The sequence below is a fragment of the Anguilla rostrata genome, chromosome 4 (assembly GCF_018555375.3).
Source record: "Anguilla rostrata isolate EN2019 chromosome 4, ASM1855537v3, whole genome shotgun sequence".
Lineage (NCBI taxonomy): Eukaryota > Metazoa > Chordata > Actinopteri > Anguilliformes > Anguillidae > Anguilla > Anguilla rostrata.
This window is the reverse complement of record NC_057936.1, coordinates 6,268,080-6,284,254: the sequence shown is the minus strand read 5'-3', so window position 1 is coordinate 6,284,254 and position 16,175 is coordinate 6,268,080. Positions and strand designations below refer to the sequence as shown.

The following is a 16,175-nucleotide window of genomic DNA, read 5'->3' as shown; positions in this document are numbered from 1 at the left end:
CCGGCCATCACTTCACACTGTTACCCGTTGTGCTTTGCTTCTAAAATGAACGGTTAGCCGAGGTTTCCGGATGGCGAGGGCCTCCAATCAGACCTGCTGTTGTTTGTATAAACCGGTTTGTTGAACGTAGTACCCGAACGGGAAGCGCTACGTACTACGCACACACCCTGATTGGACACGTGAAGAGAGCGCAACAGCTGTCCTCAACGACTAATTAACAGACGGGTTTGAAGATTCTGATCAACAGTTGATCCGCAACTTACTGAGTCAAAGGAATTTTCAGCTGTGGGAATATGAAACGAATGACATGCACTGAAGAAAGGTAAGTAGCAAGCACCACAGGATGTGAGTGACTGCTACAATATTGAAAGGAAGGTACTGGATTGGTTGGAAAAAACAAAACAAAAAAAGAGGCAAAACTTTTTCAGTGGTGGATTAGCAGCGTCTCTCGTGCAGGGGCAGAAGGGTGATGTTTGATTTGAGCCGGGGATATTAAAGCAAGATGAAGCGTTGTATTCGCTACACACGAAGCACCTGACAAGACTTAAGATGTACACTAGCTATACCAGTGTAGAAGAGGGCATACGTAATGCCCTGGAGATGGGATAGGGCAAGCAAAGCTTCACGAATCCTTAAAAAAAACAAAACAGATTTGACCTTATTGCTGACCGATCCAGAGCCTTTTGCATTGGAATATATGGACACTCTGTGCCCAGACCACTGCAAGTAAGCAGTATTAGGTCACTACTTACCTTGGAATTGGAATTGGAATTTATTTTGCATAGACTACATTGCAGCTCTTGTTGTGTGCGTGTGTGTGTGTGTGTGTGTGTGTGTTCGTTTTCGGGCACTGTCTAGTGTTTTTCGTACTGAAGAAATCGTTTAATGGCCGTAGTTGTACTGCAGACATGAACAAATGCTTTAATATTCCCAAATACAAATTTAATATACTTCTAAATCCCATAAGGATACAACAGAATTGAAACTATTTTGAATCCAGGGTATGATTACCATCCAACTTGTTTATTACAGTCATTTTTCTCTAGCATTACCATGTCCATGTGCTGCATGGGCCGAACCAATTTTCTTTATTGATTTGTACTGTATCGCATTCGCTCCAACTTTTATTGTTTGAAGACATTCCGCGCGCCCTTACCAAACGATCTGTTTCAATATGCCATAGCCTGCCTGGGTGAGATGCCTCCCTAATCCGAATTTGGTTTTTGTTGATGTTGATTCGACGGGTACTCTGCGATGAAGCAGCTCTGGGTAAGTGCCGAGCTGCTTTATGGCAGAGCAGTCCACCAATGTCGAGGGCAGGTTTTTCGAGCATTAGAGGTTGCAGTGGCACATTTTCTCCTGTGGGTGTCGCACAAGAGCGGCTAATGGGACACAAGCTGGGACGCCCCCCCCCCCCCTCCCAGCCTCACCCTCCCCTTTTCTTGTACTATGTGTGTGCGAGTGTGTTGTGTGTCGGATGGAAAGTGAGCCTGGGTTTCCAGCTGAGTGCTTGCTCTCCCCTCAGTGTGTGTGGTGTGTGTGTGTGCGCGCGCGCGCGTGTGTGTGTTGTCATTATTATCCAGTCTGCTCCGAGCTCAGAATGGCCAGATTCACTCAGACTGAAACAAGACGACAGCATCAGCCAGAGCTGCCCCATCCCGCTCACACCAGCCTGGTTTTCACTGGACCGGGGGCATCGCCAACCCAACATCCACTACTACTGATTCCGCACCAGCACCAGTACTCTCAGATCACATTTCCAAAACCCATGAACGGGTCAGAATCCATTTCCATTCATCCGGACAGCGGCAACATGAAAGACCAAGATGCCATAAAGCTGTTTATCGGGCAGATACCGCGGAACCTAGAGGAAAAAGACCTGAAACCTCTATTCGAACAGTTTGGGAAAATCCACGAATTGACAGTTCTGAAGGACCGATACACCGGAATGCACAAAGGTAAAGGGTGTATGTCCCGCAAACTATATAGCTGCCTAGGCCTATATATAATCAGCTACAATGGTTAGCTGCCTGTGTCTATGCGAGATGTCAAACATCGACAGCCAGCTGCGTAAATGCGTGCGGCTGTAAATATCAGATGTTCGCAGTTATGCGTTTCTTTGCTTGAAGTCTATGCATTTATTTGAGACAAGCATTTGTTATGTGGAGCATGCAAGTGGTACGAGTTGGGGCGTCCAATGCTTTTGTTATATCTTAACTATGTATGTTGCATCGCGAGGCAGATTGGTGGTCCTTTTCTCATGTGGCTAGTAAGCAAGCAACGTTACATCTCGTAAGATGCGTGGAAACAGTAGTATCGTTCTTTTTTTCCCTGAGATCTATAACAGGTAGCTAGCCTTTAAAACAGTGCTGCTACGCCTAGGATTTTTCCGATTTCCATTTGTCCCTGATTTGTCAAGAACATACAGAAGTGTGGATTGGTAGGCTAAACGTTTTTGGGGTGCGTTGTATAGCCTAGACTACATATTTTTTGATATTTTAAGAAATATTTGAGATGTATCTAAGTGTGGTGGTGGTGGCGTATTCAAAATGTATCCGGCATGCCCAACTTGTTCTCTTACAACTGAATTGTATTATTGTTACAATGTCTCAGAATTGGGGCATTGACGCTTATGGGAAATGCATTTTTAAAGAGCCTCCCCCTTCTTGTCCCATCCGTGAGGGAGGGGGGGGGGGGCATCATTTATTTATCCGTGTGCTTTCTTAAACACCCCCGCCATGTGCAGCTCTAGCATTGACAAGCAACAACACAAAAACACGCATTTCGGCGGGGAAATCGGTTACGGACGTTTTCAGGCATATGCGAATAAAACGCAGCTACTGTGCATCTCTCCGGCCGAAGTCAATGCTGAGATGCTGTACGTGCAAGGGGGAGGGCTCACAATGCCACACGATTACAAAAATAAAAGATGATAATGCTCGTGCAAGAGATGATGTCCACACCAGTCTATCACACACACGGAGACGCCATTTAAATTCATAACGGAGCTGCAAATGGAGTTAGTATGTTCAGATCAGTGTTGTTTATAATAATATTGGTTATATGCGTGACAACCCCCTCGTGGTCGTCAAAAGGAAACAAAAAGATTTATTTAATGTAAAACGGAACAAAAGCGTCGCCGTTATAAAAATCGATCAGGACGGAAAGACCTGAAGTTAATACGTAGCCTACCACACCGGAACCCTGAAAATGTTAATGGGCAGGCTATTCTTAAAATGTGTGACCGTGTTAAACATGAAAACATTCATGCAATGTGTGCTCGAGTAAAAGAAATAAAATAAAATTTTTCCAGACCAGCTGATGAATTGTACAACGATTCAGAAACCTCTAAAAGCGACGAGATCACATAAATTAAAGGATATCATCGAAGCTCGAGCTCATGCATAATAATAGCGTATCTTACCCACACGCAAATTAGTCTTAGTAAACATGAATTATAGGAATTGTTATTTAAACATGATGATGATGATGATAATAATAATAATAATAATAATAATGTGGCATACATGAAGCTGATTGATTTAATGCATGATTTAAATAACGTAAGAGATGAAATTGTGTTGCGATAGATGACTGTTTAGGGGAAATTTGAGATTTGGCATTAACGTCGATACAGCGATTAGGACACGTCGTTCCTTTTCTATCCTTGGCGCGTGTCTGTTCGCAAGTCGGGAAGGCGCTCTTTTGAGTGGAAGCTGTTGATTTCTCAGGAACGTCACAAGCAGAGGCGAAGAAGGGGTCTCCTCTTTTGTTTAAAGATTATCGTGAGAGGTAGCCTATAGCTGAATCGGATCAGCCAAAGCAAATGCAAATGTTTCTTCGAGAATGTTAGACACTACACGCACACAGTGATTTTTTTCTTTTCATTTTCATAGCTATCTCTCACGGATACTCGTGCACGCACGCACGCACGCACGCACGCACGCACGCACGCACGCACAGCACAGTCCGTTAGTATTTGGGCAGTAACACAATAATTGTTGTTTTGACTATGTACTCCGGGACGTTGGATTGGATATGATGGACCGTGTAGGAATCACGGCCCTTTTTTTTATACACAATTCCCTTAGGGATATTTACACATTTCACCTTCTTATCACGATGGTATTGTCGTGATAATGTGCTGTATTTTGACATCAAAAATCGTACTCCTGACATAAATACCGTCAGATATCTTCACTTGTTTTAAGAATTTAGAACTGGAAGCGAATATACTGGCGATTAAAATGTGCGAACCGGTCTTCCTGACTTAAAGAAATTACAGAAATGGCTTACCCTTTCTATACCTACCCATAAATTATGGAAGTTTCAATTTCGATATTTTTTTGAAATTTCTGAAATAACCCCATCATTTTGAATCGCTTTCTTTCTAGTTCAAAAGCACATTACATTTTCCACTTGTATCTCACCCACGGGCATATCCACGTGACTAAATACCGAATAGTTTCACTGTAGGTGACAAATAATGGTGGCAAGGCACAGAACGTGTTTCAAATGATATTTAAGCATCATGATTAAGTACACTTTCCAGGTTCTGAATAAGGCTAGTTGTATTGATATTGTACAGTTTTCTTTCTGTTTTTACACACTTTTTGGTTAAATCACGCTCCTTAGCAAAATTAAGTGAAATAGTGCTTCCTTTGACAACGACAACATCAACAACAACAACAACAACAAACTCCTGATAACAACGGTAATAATTTGCTTTTGGTTATTAAAAATGTAATTTTTTTCTGAAGGGCTGACACCGTTGATAAAATGCTTTAGTAAAATAAAACACCTGATTTTCTGTAAAAAATCATAATCAACATGTATAATCTATAGAATGGTCTATTCATTAGTCAAGACAAGATAGTCTTAGTCTTTAGTTTACAAAAAAAAAAAAAAAAAATTATAAAACTTCACATCCTAGATGTTTTTATTGAAGACTTTCCCCATCTAGTGGTCAGATGAAGTTATTGCATTTACCTTGGGGGAGCCACACTCTCAGTGAGTGAATGTGCGGAAAATAGAGACTGTAAAAAATAGCCATTGCAAGGGCAACTTAGTAACAGACATAAAACACGAGCTATGCATTTAATGACCATTATTATGCAATTTATCTAATGACAAATTCAACATGTAAAATCTGGGTCATTTGTTAGTTCGTAAAATTAATTCAGATATTTTCCCATGATAGGCCCACATTAATTATTATTATTATTATTATTATTATCTGTTTGAAAGCTCTTGTGAGAGAATTCTAATGTATTTTGTATGGGGTGCTGACACACAATTTAACACTAAAACTTGAGTTTTTAAATGTGAGGTCTATTTATCAGTAAAAGAAAGAAACTACAATGAACTATTGCACCTTATCTAACTGGCTTATCACCCTTTCATTGTTTTTTGATGTTCTGAGAAACAGTATATATATTTTTACTTAAATATATAGTAAAATATATATACTATTACAATTCTTGTTGTTAAATGCGTATGCAAATGACACGTTAGTAATTTTGAGTCAAACTCTCTCTCTTGTGATGGAGTAGAACGCATATCACAGGTGACCCAAAGCTCATTAGATGTTGAAAGAGGAACTTGACAAGCAAGTAATCTGTAAAATGAGACAGTTTGGGGGAAAAGGGCAGAGCATAATTCTGCTTTTTCTTTTTCTCACGAGATTGCACTGTAATTGGAAGTCCGAACTGTGCTGCAACAAAGTGGTCCTCTGCGCTTGCAATCACGTGACTTCAATATGTAAAAACAAGTACCGAGCATGAATTTCGACAGCTGTGCAAACGGAGACGGAGTAACGCGATATATTGGGCTCGTGCTTTAATTTACGTGGTAGCACCCACTTTAATTTGAATTCTGCTTCTCTCGTCCCCGCGCCTGCATTTTCTGGTAATCCCTTGGGGATAAAACACAGAGCGAACTACTTTGTAAAACTTGCATGGTAATGCATTGCCGTCGCTGCTCGACAGGAGGATTAGCAATCCTGCGTTGTCTGTGGTGTCCTCGTCTCTCGTCTCGCGTGTCATCCGGTCCCCTTCCCAAAACTCGACTGCCCTTTCCCCATTAGAAACCAGACGAGCATTCTCTCATTTCTTACCCGAATCATCCGTACATTTACATTTACTGCTCATTATGTTGACCTTCCAATTATGTCTGCTCATTGGTGTTTAGATTTAGCTGATTAAATGGGGTGCCATCGCTAAGTAAATTAAATGCTAAACATCCTAATTTGCCTGCAATTAGACCTCACCTCGTTATATAGGTTTAATTGTTATATATCAGTTATGTTCGAGTATTTTTCAGTATTTACAAAATTAGAATTTTTATTTTTTTTTGCTCTTCATATGTTCATCTCACAGGAACACGGCAATTCATTCACTGACTTTCAGTATCTGAATAGTGTGTACGTGAAGGGACCTTTGGACTGTTTTACACGAATATAGGTAAATTCACCCACAGCAACAGGCAAATTTGAAGTGAAATGATGTTTAAGTTTTGAAGTCCATGGACTGCCAGATACGCTGTCGAATGACATAAGCATTCATAGCCACGCACACTTCCGGAGACGGGCGTAGATACTGTGGCAGGGGGCTAATTGTTGAACAGCCTCTCCATCTAAATTAGCGGACAGACGTCTATGAATGCAAATATGCCGTTGGGCTTGATGCGGGTGAATTTCCCTGGACAGGGAAGGAGAAGGAGGAGGAGGACAGGGGACTGTTACAGACACACAGAGTGTATAGGAGAGAATGGAGAGGGGCTGTTGTCAAGTGCACGCATGCATACACACGCACATACACACACACACACACACCTGTATACACACACATACACACAGTTTATGGGACAGAAAGGAGGGGCAGTTATCAAACACACAGTCACACACGTGTACACACACACACACACGCACGCACACACACCTGTATACACACAGTTTATGGGAGAGAATGGAGAGGGGCTGTTTTCAAATGCACGCATGCATACCCATGCACATACACACACACACACACGCACACACCTGTATACACACACATACACACAGTTTATGGGACAGAAAGGAAAGGGGCTATTGTCAAACCCACATGCAGGCACACACACACACACACACGCACACACACGGACCCACCTCCACACACACACACACACACACACAGTTTATGGGAAAGAAATAGAGGGGCAGTTATCAAACACACAGTCACACACATGTGCACACACACACACCTGTAAACACACATATACACAGTTTATGGGACAGAAAGAAGAGGGGCTATTGTCAAATGCACACACACGTGTATGCACACATACACCGTTTATGAGACAGAAAGGAGAGTGTCGGTTGTCAAACCCCCCCCCCCCCACACACACACACACACACACAGCAGCTCATGTACACACACACACACACACTCACACACACACAGCAGCTCATGTACACACACACACACACACACACACACACACACACACAGCGCTGCAGTCTGCGAGAGAGAGAGAGAGAGAGAGAGAGAGAGAGAGGACGGGAGTGATGGGAGTGATTCAGCACTGTGGGCCCGAAATGGCTAACTGCTGCTCCCCACCACCTGTCCCTCCAGTCCCCAGTAATAAGCCGGAGGGGTGACGGATCGCTGCGCTAACACACTCACCAACGGACGAGAGATACGGCCGTCGATGCCAGCCGGGCCGGAATAATGCAATGAAATATTTATTAATGTTTTATATATTTATTTTTATGCAGAGTCTGATAGATGGTCTGTGTGGTGTCATGGGTTTGTGTGGGGAGATTACAGGACGGAGCTGGAGCGCGTAGCCCGAGCACAGGGGTTTACAGTAAGGAAATTTAAGGAGGATGGGGGGGGGGAGGGGAGGGGAGGGGGGGCTGGCGGGCGGTCTCCAGGTGGTCACACCTGGCACCGCAGTGTCGCTGAAATTCATTTCGCCACGTCGTCCCCCCCTCTCCCAGACCTCCCAGATTAGAAGTGGGGCCCCGCTAAAGTGTTTTCAGGCCAGATCAATTCTGAATTACATTAGGTTTCGGAGCAGTCACAGTCAGGCCGAATCTATATCTCTGTCCATCACGGGGGTTGAAGAACATCTATTTCCTCTAGGATCCTTTTCAGGGGAGGTGGCCGAGAGCATTGCTCTTCCCGCTGAAGTAAAGTCGTTCCCCTTTGTCAGCTGCAGTTAGGGCTTTAAAATGGACGCCGCGCTGCACGCGGTGCGGAGGGATCTCGACTTGCCGCCGAGCGGACGGATTGACAAACAGGCGGCTAGTCCCCGCGCGACGATAGCGATCCTTGAGAGGGGTGTCCTTATAAAGTACACCTTGCGGGCGTGCGGTCCGCTTGTGGAAATAAGGAGAGATGTTTTGTACGTTACGTACAGCAGTGTGTCGAGAGTCACAGGGCGAAAAACGCGGGCGCCTCGTCGTTCTGTTGCACGCTGAGGAGATTTAGTAGCGTGACTGCAGGGCGGTGCGCGACGATGGTAGCGTGACGATGCTAGCTTGATGATGGTAGCGCGCCGATGCTAGCTTGATGATGGTAGCGCGACGATGCTAGCGCGACGATGGTAGCGCGACGATGTTAGCTTGATGATGGTAGCGCGCCGATGCTAGCTTGATGATGGTAGCGCAAAGATGCTATCGCGACGATGCTAGCGACTGCTAGACGATGTAGCGCGACGATGCTAGCGTGTCCTCGCTGCTCTGAGACGCTCCCCTGTCTGCAGCGGGTCCCGTTGGCAGTCGGACTCGGAGGCACCCGCTCCCTCCGACCGCCGGCCCATAAATCACTCCTCTCCGGCCAGCAACAGATTGTTAATTTGATTTGATTAAACTTTCGCTAATGCCCCCTTCGCCCCCCCCGTCCCCCTGTCCCCCCCACCCCCCTCTCTCTCCGAAACAGATCAGTCCTGTAGGAAGAGTGCGCCGCCCCCGCCCCGACCCCCCCCACCGTCCCCTTCCCGCCTCCGCACGCCCCAGTCCTATTTATTATTATGACGGATGATGTTGGCTCGGACGCGGGCCCGGCGAGGAGAGAAACCAGACCCCGTTAACGCGATAATAAACCGCCATTCCGCCATCGGCGAAACGTCCGCGAACCCCGTAACGAGCGAACGGGGCTCTTATCGCGAACGAGGCAGCGCTCGCGGCTGGATCTGACGAGAACCGAGGACCTGGCCCTCCAGCTCGACCTCGCTCTCCCTGCACCGTCCACCCATACTGCTCTACACGGGGGTCCGTTTATTTGTTGCTATTTTGCTATTTGCTATTTTGTAAAAAAATTTTTTTTTTTTTTTTTTACTGCTTGCTTACCCAAAAAAACCTTCCCAGGTTGCACTAACAGGGCTCTAACAGTTTTTCCATGCGCCCCCGAGTTGAAAAATTTAGGGGCGCGCTAATGTACCCCAATTAGCAGGTGCGCTCCCCGAATTGATTTCTCCCGTTCGCACGCATCAATTTTCCGGAGTAAAATGCTCCTGAAGCGGGAGGCGCAGCGGAGGCCCTGACCACGCCTGCGTCTCTATTCCGCGGGCTCCGGATTGATTTAACGTGCCGGGCAACACCTCTTACCGCGGTTTTACCATGGTCCATTCGCGGCATCTCTGGAGGCTGTAATTGAGTGGTCTTTTAGTCATATCGCGTTGCAAAAAGGCTCCCTGATAATGTGAAAAAGGAAAAAAAGAAAGAAATGGCTGCTTGATAATGCACAGTGCTCTCATCTCTCTTTTTTTTCTGATTCTGATGTTGCGGTCATCAATGAGGTGGGTGGGGGGTGGGGGGGAGGGAGGGGAACAATCAACCTTCCCTGAATCCTGCTTTAATGGTACTGCTGTCAGGACTGCCTGTTTGTACCACAATCACCCCCCCCCCACCACCCCCCACCCCGTGAACGGCCTACAGCTAGGTCATTCCACAAGACGCAGTTAGCGTGTACATGTCAGAGGCAGTGAAATGAGGGGGTGCCTTTAACATGCACACCAACACCCCGAGTATTATTTCATCTAGAGTATTCGGTTTATGCCAGTATTCTGATTATTGCATAACACATGGATAGAAATACTACTATAATCGCGTTTACGTGATTCGTTCCATAATTGGCATACGCTCGATTTTGAATATACCGATTATGACCTTATGGCAGTGAAGATAATCAGATAAAGGTGTTTTAGCATGACCTGTTTGGTAATCAGAGTATTGTCATAATCAGGGTAAGATCTGAGAATTGGTGTGCAGGTAAAACGCACCTGATCTTTGTCTGCAGGGCAGCCTCACTGTTTTATCGCTTGCTTGGGGTGGCGTCAGTATTGCCGTTCGTGTGTGGAGTTACTGGGCGTCCATCTTCTCAAATGTGCATATTCATCTGCACATTTTAGCAAGTTATTTTTATTTCTATTTTTTTAGCTGGTTTGTGGTTGAGCAAGGGAACCATTTTCAACGTGCAGTGTTATGATTTTCCTTTCATGAGGAACAGTGGACATAGGAAGTGGCATTTCAGAAGCATTAGAGTCATGTTCTCGTGTGTTTCATATGTAATTATCGCCTAAAGTAAAAAAAATTTTTGCATTCTAGCTTGCATGCTGACAGATTGTCTCTACTGTTGTCGGTTACAAATCTAGCTGCTGCAAATGGCTTTTTTTGTTTGTGTTATTTAGTGTGAGGCATTTCGAGTCGTGAGTGATGCCTTATATTTATTCTGAGAATTTCTTGGCCCTTAATCCTGGCAGGGATTGGGAGGCGGTACAGCCAGTACTTCTGGATGATACTGAGACTGAAGAAGTGTCATTGCCTGAGAAACCGCTCCTAATGTAAAAGTATAATTTGGGAAGGAGAGAGAGTGCGAGAGAGTGCAAGAGAGAGAGAAAGAGCAGGAGAGAGAGTGAGAAAAGGAGGGAGAGAGAGAGGGAGGGAGGAAGAGGGAGAGCGAGAGAGAGCAAGATAGAGAGAGTGAGAAAAGGAGGGAGAGAGAGAGGGAGGGAGGAAGAGGAAGAGTGAGAGAGCACGGGAGAGAGAAAGAGCAAGAGAGAGAGTGAGAAAAGGAGAGAGAGAGAGTGCGAGAGAGGAAGAGAAGAGCAGAGGAGAGTGGAGAGGAGAAGAAGAGAGAGGGAGAAAAGAGAGTGAGAAAAGGAGAGGGAGAGACAGAGAGAGCATCAACACCCCACACACACACACACACCCCACATGGCAATGTAAATCTCACAGCTCTCCTTGTCAGCCACGCAAACTGCACCCCGATACACCATGTTCTACAAAACACGACCGCATCCTTATTCAGTTTGTAGCGCGCGTGCTCGAACCGCGGGCGCGCCGAAACAGCCCCCCTGCAACGTGTTCACTGCGTTCATGGACCCCCTGTTTCGAGCTCTGTTCCTCCTCCTGAGCCGAACGCTCGGTTCAGCTTGCCACAAACGAAAAAAAAATATCTTTTTTACATGACACCTTGTGCTTCTGTTTAAGCGAATACTTCAGTCCCGAAGTAAAAAATCCGTCGTGTCAAAAAACCACCCACCCCAGACTCAGACGCCAATAGACACAGCAACAAAACAGAAAGCAGCCTCACGCAAGGAAGGAACACATGTTGTGTTGTTTCAGGTAACAAACAAACAAAAAAAAAAGGACACCCCGCCCCCGCAGAGAGGTGGAGCGAGGGAGGAGGGGAGGAGGGAGAGAGATAAAGAGGGGAGATGGATAGATACAGAGGGAGACAGTATGTAACACTTAATGTTGTGCGTGAGCTTGGTCAGGCAGATTTATCTGGGGAGAGAACATGAAATAACCTAAACAATGAAGGGACTGCGTTGTGATGTTTTTGTTATAATCCCCTCCTATTTTGAAACCGTTCTGGGCAACTCATGCGATGAAGCTTCTTTTGTACGTGCCGGGAACATAATAACATACCTGTTATGCCTCCCTCTCTTAACTTTTGGCCCCTTCAACGGTATTTTGACTCTTCAGTGTCAGCCTGAACAGTCTGCCATTAGATTTGATAAAAAATAATTTTTGTATTTTTAAAAATTTTTTTTTTTTTTACAAATGGTAAATGACCATGGTGAAAACATTTCAGTTCCTGCTCTGCGGTATTGATTGGTCTGTGATACACGCTCTGACATGAGGCCACAGACGACGGCTTCCTCGCAGAATGCGCATTCCACGCTGTGAATATATATATTTATTGTCCTTTTTTATTTTGATTGTTCCTGGCTACGCTCCCAATTTAGATTTTGATTGAGAGAAATTGCGGGGGCATTTCCTCTGGCATGCACGGAGAATCGCGATTTCGCAGCAGATCGGAACAAACACGGAGATACAGGGGCGGAAAAAAATAAGAAAATAAATAAAAGTACGCGGCCGATAAAGCGCACTGCCTGCCGACGGAGTTTACCGTGATGGGCGTGCTTGCCGGCGCCGCGCACACGCGTGTAACACGGGTCGTGGGCGGAACGGGAGTGATGGACGGACACGCGGACGGGGGGGGGAACGACGGCTTAGATGGACTGAGGGAGATAAAGTGCTTGTCAGAGAGCGCGGACACAAATGGGCGCTCTGATCCCGAGGACTTCTGGGAGCGGCGATCGCTGGGCTTAGCGCCGTCTTCCTGGCAGGTTCAAAGCCGTATCCAATCCAGGGAGGAAAAAAGGAGAGAAAACAAAGGGAAGGGTGAGGAGGAGTAAAGGATAGGTGTAGCTGTAGGATGGCATGTTTATTTCACCAGGAATTGTCCCCCACACCCCCCCCCCCCAAAAGAAATGGCAACTAAGCAACCATGACAAATCATCATCATAATTATACCATTTCTATGAAAATTGTTTTGCAGCAACATAATAACAACAACAACAACAACAGTTAAACAGTAGTAGTAATAATAATAATGATATTATCACCACCATCATCCTCATAGCAGTAATAAAGGAAATAACCAGACACATTGATAATCAATATTATGAGTGCACTGGTAAGAATGTTAGGGCACTTCCATCTTTGCTTGTCTCTCCTTTCATTGTATTTTTAGAAGATCTCTGAAAACATGGAGCGAACAGCATTAAATGAAAAAGGCAGCATTTTTTTTTTTTTTTTTTGCAAAGTATATTGGGTACACCAGGGGAATGTACGCTGCTTCGCGGGGCTATAAATAGAATGTGTGGTATTTCCGAAAATAGGTTAAGCTGTCATCGCTGAGCTGTTGGCATGACATCACTGCCTGCCTGCCTGCCTGACAGCCTTCCCCTAAAGACTGCCTCCATCCTGCGAAGAAGAAGATAGAGAAACAAGCTGCAGTCCACTGCAGGGCTGCATCATACACTATACATGTCATTATGTGTAACTCCAATAGACACACTGCAACCTGTTACAGGACTGCCTCATACACTATACATGTCATCAGGAGTAACTCCAATAAACACACTGCAACCCATTACAGGACTGCCTCATACACTATACATGTCATCAGGAGTAACTCCAATAAACACACTGCAACCCATTACAGGACTGCCTCATACACTATACATGTCATCAGGTGTGAATCTAAGAAACATGCTTCAACTCATTACAGGACTGGTTCATACACTATACATGTCATCAGTCGTAACTCCAATAAACACACTGCAACCCATTACAGGACTGCCTCATACACTATACATGTCATCAGGCGTGACCTGGAAATGCATTATGCTAAAGGACTTCTCAGTGAGCTTCACATGCCAACAAGTGTGGTGTTAGTATGGTCAGACCACGCTTGTTGGCTTGTGTATTGTGGCATCACCCCTGATGTTATGTATAGTATATACAGCATATGACACCAGGGGTGATGCCACAATACACAGGCCAGCTACAAATGGAGATCCCCGGTGGCCTTCCCGCATTCTGATTGGTTAGTGAAAGCTGCAGATTTTTTTTAAAAGACACTGGCAGCACCAGCACTGTACTGAAACTCTAAATTGCGTGATGTCATGCTGGATGTCACGCTGATCGTCATCGCTCGTTGTACTTTCAGCTCTGTCCTTGTCCGCTTATATGCAGCTTGTTCCAAACCGCCACACGGTTCACTAAATTGATCTGTGATTGTTTACCAAATGCAGAATCCTGAGATCCCTTTGATAATGTAGGCCTAATTGGACTTTTCAACCGAATGGACCAGAAGATTCCAATTTAATATAAAGGATATTCGTTCTCCTCAGTTTAGCAATTTAGCTGCACGTTCCTGAGATCTTTCTTCTTGCGCAACTACCTGTTTGGTGTCTGTTCTCTCTCCCACTGCTTTAATGTGAAACAAGTGCTTTTAAAAAAACTGTTTTTTTTCCCTTTTCTTTTAAATATAGAACTGGGACATGGCTGATTACCAGGTATCACATTAATGTAATTAAATTGCGGCACTTGTTCTTTTTAAAGACCACTCGGGCCATTAATTTCAGGCTAATTCACGGATAGTCGTGCACGTAGTCGCATTAAGATGAGTTTTTACTCGGTAGTTTTTTTCTATTTATTATTATTTGAAAGGCCAAGCACTGATGCTTTTATTTTGTTGCTATTATCGTTCTTATTCATCTTTTTTTCTCCCCCCACCATGGTGATACCACCGTTCTCCTATAAAATCACCTCAATTCTATCCACATTCCATCTATCGTTCTAATTACATACTTTAATGCTCCTTGCATTATATTCACATTCTAAACATGCTATATACTGTATGTAATCACAATCACGTAATAACCACATCTCTAAGCAAACGGCACTATGATCACATTTTACCCAGAATTCTATAATCGTGTTCTTACCACATTCTGCAATTCCATTCTAATGACATCATTAAAATGCACTGTAGTCACGTTAACGACATTCCACTAACGCATTCTAATCACACAGTATAATTACATTATGAACACCCCCCTCAAAAAGGTAACAACATCTTGTACTCATTCTACATGAATCCAAGCTACATTTTTATCCCCTTCCCAACCATATTCTGACTACGTCCCAAAAAGGGTACACCTACATCCTGCATCCACGAGACAACGAACTGTAGCGAGATTAGATTGAGGTTTGATGAAATTGGTTTAATCATTTGGGGGCATTCCTGGCTGAAGCACTGTATTTGTGCAATTCATTCACTGTTTTGAATACAATAGAGACCAGTCCACAAACACAGTCTTCCCTCCACCCATCCCCTGCCCACCCCCCCACCCCCCCACCCCCCCAGTCCGTGATCAAAATTGCAACCAGTCTAGTCCGCAACCACACTTCCTTAATTCCCCCTGCCCCTGGTGGAAGTTACTCCTGGACCCTTTTAACCCCCCCCCCCCCCCCCCCCCAGACCATTGCCTCTAATCTTAAGCAATGTGGGAAAGGGCCCTGCTCAGTAAGCTCCTTTGCCTGTGCTTGTAACCTGGTAGTAGTCGCTGCTTGGCAGTGTCATTGAAAGCCTACCAAAGGCCGTTAAGCCTGATTTATACTTCGTCGCACGACCATTTCAGGTGGTGTGGTGCGATGAAGATGGATGAAGGTGTTGCACAACGTTTTGTATTTATACTTTGGCAAAGGGCTGTGGAGAGGGTTCTGTTGTCTGTGGTAACAAGACGCCAATTTACATCTGTGAAAACATTGCAACGCCCGGTGAAATTAGAGAGAAATAGGGGAGGAATGAATTTTGCATCTACTTTTGTTTAAAAAAAATGATGCAGTCTGTCACTCAAATAAAATGAAAATAATGACGTTTCCATGACAACGAATTTCGATGTTCCGTCTGGCTGGCCAATTAACGCTGCGTGACAAAGTTCTGCGACATGGCACAATTCTAGAGGAGCGTTTTTTTGTTGTTGAAAATACGTCATTTTTTGTCATGCAACACTTGTCGCGAGGGTCGTGCGACAGTATAAATCAGGTTATATGATAGAAGTCCTGGGCACTGCGTATTGCTTTATTTTATTATTTTGGGGCTTTTTTCAGCTTTATTAGACAGGATAGTGTAGAGAGGCAGGAAGAACTAGGAGGAGGGAGAGGGAGAGGGAGAGACGTGCGACAAAGGTCGACGGTCGGACTCGAACCGCCGATGTCGCGGCTCGCAACGAGCGTGTGGAAAGCGCTCTACAGGCTGCGCCACTGGAGGCCCCCTGCTTATTGCTTATTAAAAGGGCCGTGCCAATGTAGCTTAGCTCGCCAGGCCCCC

At 45.0% G+C, this 16,175-nt stretch overlaps 1 protein-coding gene across 11 annotated transcripts in view; it reads left to right on the top strand.

Moving 5' to 3' along the window:
* Window positions 1-979: 979 nt before the first annotated feature.
* Window positions 980-16,175, top strand: part of celf5a (cugbp, Elav-like family member 5a) — a 211,163-nt gene continuing 195,967 nt past the window's right edge. For 3 of the 11 annotated variants that reach the window (XM_064330272.1, XM_064330270.1, XM_064330271.1), the window contains exon 1: window positions 1,038-1,958. In XM_064330272.1, the coding sequence (XP_064186342.1) occupies window positions 1,478-1,958 (481 nt within the window). In that variant the 5' untranslated portion in view covers window positions 1,038-1,477. Of the gene's footprint in view, window positions 1,959-16,175 lie in introns of all 11 variants that reach the window. The other 8 variants (XM_064330266.1, XM_064330265.1, XM_064330275.1 and 5 more) reach the window with 6 other exon arrangements.